We start from the raw sequence: 7,973 nt of genomic DNA, 5'->3' as shown, positions 1-7,973 counted from the left end.
GTTAGTTTGGGTTGAAGTTTCAATAAACCCACTCAGTAGACCATTTACGATTCTGGAACTTGTTCCAGATATTCTAGAGCATTTCAGTTTTCAACCAAAGTTTGAAGCTTCAGACTTTCGTAGTCTTCTGACTATATAAGATAAATTTTAACAGTCTGCTTGAAAGACAGTTTATGATTTCCTAAAAAAATCAGATTTTTCTAGAAGGGTTAAATCTCCAGCCAAAGCTAATGCATGCCTGTCAAAATCACTAACCCACATTTTAAGCACTCATTTGGGTTATGTGTAATAGCCCTGGTGGTTATCAGCAACATGTTAACAGAGTGGGAGTAATCATAGCCCTAATTGTGGTGTAATTATTTTTATCAAAATGGTCTAACCCCTTGCCAGGAATTAATCCTATTTAATCATAATGTAACATAGGAATTTCGACGTGTTCATTTCTTTAAACCAAAAAAGGACCCTACAAGCAAATTTTCTGTGGACTGGACTAATGGGCCCCTGAAACAAACCAGGATGCTGATGAATATAAAATGAGAGTAAAGAAGTTCATCAGGTTCATTTTTATGCAGAAAAACACAACATACGTTGTGTGACCAGGCAAGTTTTACTTCAGGACTTCTTTTTGAGAGGTTGATGGACATTCTTTCTTTTTTTAGGGAAACATATACTACACTTGATCTTAGCCAAAAGGCCGAGAAAGGTATAGATTGACGGACATTCATCAAGATCTTAACGTTTTGCACAACGGCCTGAAGGCTACGATCTCCTTTTATTTCGAGCAGTCCGATCTCAAGGTAGCATGCGTAAAATGTTACTCTCACCGGAAGATATGCTATTTTTCCAGTTTATTAATAGACTAGGTCCAGGGCACAGATGGCTAAACATGCCAAAAGGCATGAACAATGCATACATGAGATCAACACATCTCTTATTATATGTACTCAGCAGCAGCGTCGCAATTTGGGTGCAATGATCGACACAGAGAATTTCCTGAAGATGATGGCTGCACGCTCCAGATATCTCAACACATTATCCCCAATCCCCATGCTGCAGCACGACGTTTCACTGGCAGTCCTTCAGCACCAAACTAGCCAAAGTTAATTCCCTGTGCTAGAGGCAGCTCGCTTCCATAGTTGATTGTACTGCAAATATTTGTAACCAACATCAGTAAATGAAAACAATTGCAAAACCTTGATACATGAGCTTTAGCATACTGGATAGTTGAGGTCAAACTATAACAAAAAAGCAATAGTAACCAATCGGTCTTGCTTGTTTCTGTCCCAAATACAAATAAAAAATGCATTTACAATGTCAAACCAATGAGAAGCTTGGTAAAAGTCCCATTTCAGAATCAAAGTAACATGAGGTTGCTAGTGGTAGCTAGCAGTCACTAGAGCTTGGTTACGTAAAAATATTTCTCCCTAGTAACAAGACAGGAGCTTCAATTTTACGGGCTTGCACCAGCTCCACAGGAAGAGAACAATACTAACTACATACTAGAGTCTCAATGATGTTCCTATGTTTGTCCACTATGCTCCAACAAGGCATATTCCTATGCTTGTTATAACAAACTAGAATCTCAATGATGCAACTTTATTAGTCTAAAACTTGGGAACTGATGGCAATGAGCATGTACATTATTCATTAAAGGCTTGGTTGCATCATTTTAGCATACAGCTGGTCCAAGTTAATAAGCTTCAAATGACAACTTAGAGGAAAGCAAAATTAAGTATTGGTTGTACCATTTGTAATTCCCAGAAAAGATTTGCCTACTTACCAAGTGGCCCTCCTCATGTACTGCTTCCAAGAATCACTTCCAGCTTCTCGCCCACCACCGGTTGCTTTTTCTCCACCAAAAGCTCCACCAATTTCAGCACCATTAGTGGGTATGTTTACATTCACTATACCACAATCACTGCCATGAGGCCTGCATATCAAGGAGAATAAGAACAATCACTACTGGTTTACTAATAATTGTGTCTCGGATGTGTCAGCCATCAAGATAAGCCAGTGGGGTACATACAACCAGATGTAACTGTCTTCGCAGGTGGATCAATTGTTTTAAAATACAATTTACAAAAGATAAACTTCTAGCACATATAGCTCTAGTAGAGTTGTTATCTTATGAGTATCATTTCAATAGATGACTCTTGAAGTGTCAATGAACATGAATAATCAACTAAAAAAGGAAAAAAATGCACAGTGTATATATAATATACTGAAAAATACTAAAACCTTTAGTTGAATCTTAAAATTGGTTTAATTTGCTGGACAGGAAAAATGATGATCACAAAGTGTCCAACTTTAGACCTTTAGAAAACAAAGTCAGTGCGACAAAGGTAAGATCACAGTGCGACTGATGTGCCAGTACAATCATACCAACTGTCCGAATGGATGTTCAGATGCCAAAAAAAAAGGTAACAGTACAGCTCTCTGGGTTATTGAACCAAAGCTTACCCAATCCACTTGAAAATAGCATCTGGTTTCCTTGTAAATATAGAACTGCTCAATCCTTGAGGAACAGAATTGTTGATTTCAATTGCTTCCTTCAGTGTCTGCAGGATAATTGTAACCAGGATGTGTATACTTATGAAAATGACATAAGACAACGGCATACAATCAATGCCACATAGAGCAGGTGAATAACACACAAGTTTACTACCAGAAATTTCATGGCATAAAGGACAGGACCAAACAATTCTTCCCTCACAACTGGCGCATCAGGTGAAATTTCCACAATTGTTGGCTGAACAAAGTTCCCTTCTGATTCAATAGCAGATCCTCCTAAAAGGATTTTTCCTCCCTGAATGATTTAGCATGTAGTCAAATTAGATTATTTGAACTTCATGCTAAATAATAAATGATATTTTCTAATAGATTTTGCTACTGAGAGATTATGATGGAAGTAGATTCTACTGTAAAATTACTGTTGCTGTATCTGAAAGTTATATAAATTTTCACCTGGGATTTGATAGTTTGGATGCCTTTCAAAAAGCTTTCCTTTGATGTAGTAGTGTGCAGTGGTCCCAGCAAGGTGCCCTTTTCCATAGGATCCCCAATACGGACTTGTTTATAAACCTCAACAAGTTGATCAAGAAATGTTTGATATATGCTTTCGTGAAGAAGCTGTATTAACAAAGAAAAATGCACTTAGACCACTCAAATAACTACCATAAGACAAATGAAGAAATATTGTTTTTATCATACCAGCCTACGACATGTAGTGCATCGCTGTCCTGCTGTGCCAACAGCAGCAAACAGAACAGAACGCACAGCTAGTGGAATGTCTGCATCATCCATGACAATAATGGCGTTGTTCCCACTAAGTTCAAGAAGGCATTTACCAAATCTCGCGCTAACCTGTTGCTGAACCATTTGACCTACCTGCATTGAATAATCATTGTTTCAAATTTTATAATAGATCTGCACGGCTACGTAAATGGAGTACATAATTAGCAAGTGCTCCAAGGGCCTCCCACAAGAAAATGGACCTCAAACAACATACACAAAATACTAACGCAGGAAATCTAATGATATTGCAAGATCAAAATAGATTTAGATCAGGGCATTCTCATAGTGGCTAGTGCATTTAGATCAGGAGCGAAATCTAGGAAGCAAGATGTAGAACATGAGGGTAGAGCTGAACAGATGTTCAGTACCTTTGTACTTCCTGTGAATGAAACCAAAGGTATCCTTGTGTCAAGAGCAATTGCTTGGCCAATTTCAGCACCCCCACAAAAAGCTGTGAAGATTGCACTTGGCAAGTTGTTCTTTTCAAATACACTAGCCACTATTTTAGTCATTGCGATAGTGATCAATGGAGTAGTTGGAGCGCCCTTCCTGTAATAATTGGAACATGGTTAAAGAAAGAAATTGTACCAGTCTTTGAGAGATTGACAGAACATGCTACCACTGAAGAAAATAAAACCACTAGGTGAGATCTGGGATGTACTGAACAAACAAAACAACAATCAGTTTAGCATGCTAGTGTTCTTGCATCAGCATATCATTGATCTATTGATACATATGCTGAAGAACCCAGATTCACCTTTTTTTCTGCCTGTTATAACTATTTATCTTGTTCAATAAAAAATAAGTAGTATTTATCATTCAGCTTCTCTGCCAAACTTTTCCTCCATCCGCGACAAACCTATAAGCATGTCACATGTTGCATTTGCCACAAATAGTATGTTCAGTTTATCCAGGGCAGGACTTTGTTTCCATTCTATGAAGCAGACAACTAGGTCAAGTCACAACAATGAACACAAGGATACTGGATACATGCCAAGGTTGCATGGACTTCTACATATTTTTTACATACAACAAACTATATAAAGTTAAGATAAATTAAAAAATACAACATCTGCCATCATGTAAGCCAAGTAAACCATTTACCAATATGAATGAGGAACAGTGTTAAAAATTAGTAAAAGGTAAACCATTCTTACGGTCTTACCAGACAACACAGTTGCCGCACACCAAAGCAATGCAAGCATTCCAACCTAGAACATGACAAAAGGAAGATTACCATAATTTGCATGCAGTTTTAAACGAAGTAAATGAAACTGAGTACATGGTAAAGGTTGAGAGCAACATAACGTTTGAAAATGAGCAATACATATGGCATACATGTATTGTATATAGCAGTAGAGTGAACATTTAAATTGTCACCTTGATGATTACAGCAATAACCATCGGTGGGTGCAGGAAAACAAGATGAATTGTACAAATTACCATTCGATTGTTGAACTCTTGTCAGTTATACATTCCAGATAACAAGAGCATGTAAACACCACGTGTAGATACAGTGAACTACGTGGATTGACATTGTAGTCACATTCCAAAAGGGTGCAATGCAAGAATTATCTAAGTGGTTGACTTACCCAGCACGGCGCAAGGGAAATTGAATGCAGTGATGACACCAACAACTCCAAGAGGATTCCAGACCTATTCGGATAAGGATTAGTCATTAGCATGTCCCATGATGATACCTGGGAATGTGATACTGGTTCCACTTACCTCCATCATCATATGGTTTGGGCCTGTAAAGATATACAGAAGGCGGCATTAGCAATAGCAAACTTTCAATGTTCTCTTCAAACTGTGTGCACTGGTGCATTTACAATTGATTCGAAGAATTGCAAAGAAAGATTTCTCTACAATAGACAACTCAACCAGTACACAATCTTTTCTATAACAAAATCAGAGGCAATGCTGAAAATTTGGCAGGTTTCTCTAAAACCTTGACCAAGCAAATCAGTGAATATTTTACCATGATCCTTTACTGTGTGAATATCATACAGAATGTAATGCAACATGTCAGGGTACATAAGCTTGTACAGAACAGCAATCCGCATTAACAAGTCAATCACTCATATTAGTGTAAGATTGCAATAAATTATGAACTTACTGATTCCAACTGAAATACTTTTTTCCATCAGACAACTAAGGCAGATACATTATTAGAGATATAGTATGAAATACAAAAATCTTTTAATTTCTCTCAACCAGTTGCAACAAATATGGTAAAAAGGGCACATCTCATTACTGATTATGTTGCATCCTTGCTTTGAACCTATCATCAGAATATAATATGATTAAAAGAAAATGGTCTTACGTTCAGATGGTATGATGGATCCATTTAGCTGACGACTTAGCCCCACAGCATAATCACACATGTCAATAATTTCCTGCAAAAATTGTTGTGTTGATGACATAATGTGCAGAGTAGGAAAACCAATGGTGCATTGCATTTATGCTTATATGATCATTCACTCTCTCAATTAGAAGATACAACCTTAGAGCACATAGTTTGTTGGCAGTTTGGCACAAGGTTGATTAATCTAGAGATGAAGAAAGATAACAACAAGAAACCACTCCCTGTTCCGATACTGCTTCATGTCATGCGTATGTTGTACTAATTGGCTAGGTTGCCTTTTCAGCAGACAATGCAATGGTACCATAATGATAATGCAGTTGTTAGGGAGTAATAAGTAACTAATTTCCTAAACAGGAACATAAACATGTGTTCTGAAACAGATAAATTCATCATCTGAGGCTTCTATTGATGGCCTAGCAGCAATTATGCTCCAACCTGAACCTCGTTAGGAATTGAGCCTAGCTCAGATAGTGGGAGGTGTGGGTGGTTCTTACTTCCCACGTATCTGAAACCCCCCACCACCCTGTTTCAAGAACTCTCTATCTTAAATTTGTGTGTCTAATTCCAAGGTATTCATCATATTTTTTTTACCTGAACCTCCCCAATTCCTTCAGGGAGAATTTTCCCCATCTCGAGTGAGAGAAGTCTGCCAAGGTGATGAAGCTTTGCTCTCAGTGCATCACCAATCTGCCTAACAATTTCTCCTCGTTTTGGTGCCGGAACCTGGACATGTTGGTATACCATATAAGTACAAATTTAGTAACATAATGATATCACTAAATTATTTGATAGACCAAAAAATCTAATAAGTCAGCAGTGCTCCATGAATATATGGGATTTCACTTGGTCACAGCACTGCTGACCTTCAGTACATAGGCAGGCATTTAGCAAAACACTGATAAATCCAAACAATTGGATGGCCTCTGAAATTGCAGTGTGAAAACAAATGTCGTACTCAATTGTCTTAGCATTTTAGTAGTGACACTTGATTAGCTAGCAAACTCGCATATTATGCTTCATTATCCTGTTCTCCGATCAAAATGAGAGCCCATAAAGCGTCTACCAAATCGTGAACAGTCACTGGTAATACTACAAACTTCCTGAAAACTAAAAAGCTGCAAGGGACTAGAATCGCCAACATTTGGGGGTAACGGGGAAAGCACAGCAGCAGCATACTACTAGCACATCGTCATGGGGGCCAAATTGCTGCGAGGCTAGCGGGCATTTCGATCCGTGGAACTTACAGCCATCCAGGTCTTGGCGGCGTCGAAGCAGGCGCTCATCCCCTTCTCGTAGTCGTCCATGGACGCCTCGACGACCTCAGCAATGACCTGAAACACAGACACACACAAAATCACTCAAAATCCGCCGAGAACACAGCGAGTCCCCAAAAATCCAGACGAAATCGAGCGGATCAGAGAGGCACCTCGTTGTTGCTAGGGTTGGTGGTGGTGACGACGGGGCCCGAGCCGCCCCAGGCGCCGCAGGCGAAGGAGCCCGGGTTGCGCGGCGCGAGGCCGAGCTCGGCGAGGAACTGGTGCTCCTGCCTCGCGAAGCTCGCCATGGCGGGCGGGCTGGTTCTGGAAGGCGGGCTCTGGCTCTGGCTGCTTCGCCGTGCGAAGCGAGGGGATTGCGGAAGGGGGGGGAGTGAGGAACTGAGAACGGGACGAGGAATGGTGGCGATGAGGAAACTTATAGGTGGGAGGTGGAGTGGAGACTGTGAACTGCTCCGGAGTGGGAGGTGGAGGTGGTGGGTGGGGCGGTCCGGCACGGGACGGCGGAACGGGACGAGACGAAAGGAAACCGAGAGCGTGAGGTTGATCAGTGAGGACGAAAAGGTTTTAACTTTTCAGCTTTGCACGTCAACAAGTTTTTTTCCCTTGTTGGAAAGAAAAACGATGTTCCACTAAAAAAATATTAGTATTTATTTATCTATACCAATATAAAAAGATCCAAAGTCATCAAACTAAGTCAATCCAACAACCTAGACTGTTCCAATGGCGAGCGTTCAACGTGTTTAACGTGCAATTAATATCTATATCTATCTATATCTATATCAATATAAAAAGACCCAAAGGGCAGATCCAACTGATCTCGGCCATCAAACTAAGTCAATCCAACGACCTAGACTGTTCCACTGACGGGCGTTCAACGTGTTTAACGTGTAATTAATATCATACCAAATATTGCACTAATCATAAAATTAACATGCAAATAATAGCATACCTAATATCCACGTGCAATTAATATATTGCCTAAATATTAACGTGTGTTGCACTGCGCATTTACTAGTTTATTCAAGAAAACTTCC

General features: G+C 39.6%; 1 protein-coding gene and 1 pseudogene across 1 annotated transcript; both read right to left on the bottom strand.

The window, feature by feature from the left end:
- Nucleotides 1-628: 628 nt before the first annotated feature.
- On the bottom strand, nucleotides 629-707 carry LOC119304451 (annotated as a pseudogene).
- A 25-nt stretch (nucleotides 708-732) lies between these two features.
- On the bottom strand, nucleotides 733-7,444 carry LOC119301583 (aldehyde dehydrogenase family 7 member A1-like). Its single transcript, XM_037578575.1, has 14 exons — nucleotides 7,089-7,444; nucleotides 6,907-6,993; nucleotides 6,254-6,385; nucleotides 5,621-5,693; nucleotides 5,023-5,045; nucleotides 4,887-4,950; nucleotides 4,460-4,505; nucleotides 3,663-3,843; nucleotides 3,211-3,387; nucleotides 2,965-3,129; nucleotides 2,666-2,806; nucleotides 2,461-2,558; nucleotides 1,781-1,930; nucleotides 733-1,145 (listed from the first exon to the last, which is right to left on the bottom strand). The coding sequence occupies exons 1-14, from the start codon at nucleotides 7,224-7,226 to the stop codon at nucleotides 1,091-1,093; spliced, it is 1,530 nt and encodes a 509-aa protein (XP_037434472.1). The 5' UTR covers nucleotides 7,227-7,444; the 3' UTR covers nucleotides 733-1,090.
- Nucleotides 7,445-7,973: the final 529 nt, after the last annotated feature.

The sequence above is a fragment of the Triticum dicoccoides genome, chromosome 5A (assembly GCF_002162155.2).
Source record: "Triticum dicoccoides isolate Atlit2015 ecotype Zavitan chromosome 5A, WEW_v2.0, whole genome shotgun sequence".
Lineage (NCBI taxonomy): Eukaryota > Viridiplantae > Streptophyta > Magnoliopsida > Poales > Poaceae > Triticum > Triticum dicoccoides.
Note: the sequence above shows the minus strand (reverse complement) of the source record. Positions and strands in the feature narration are given on the sequence as shown.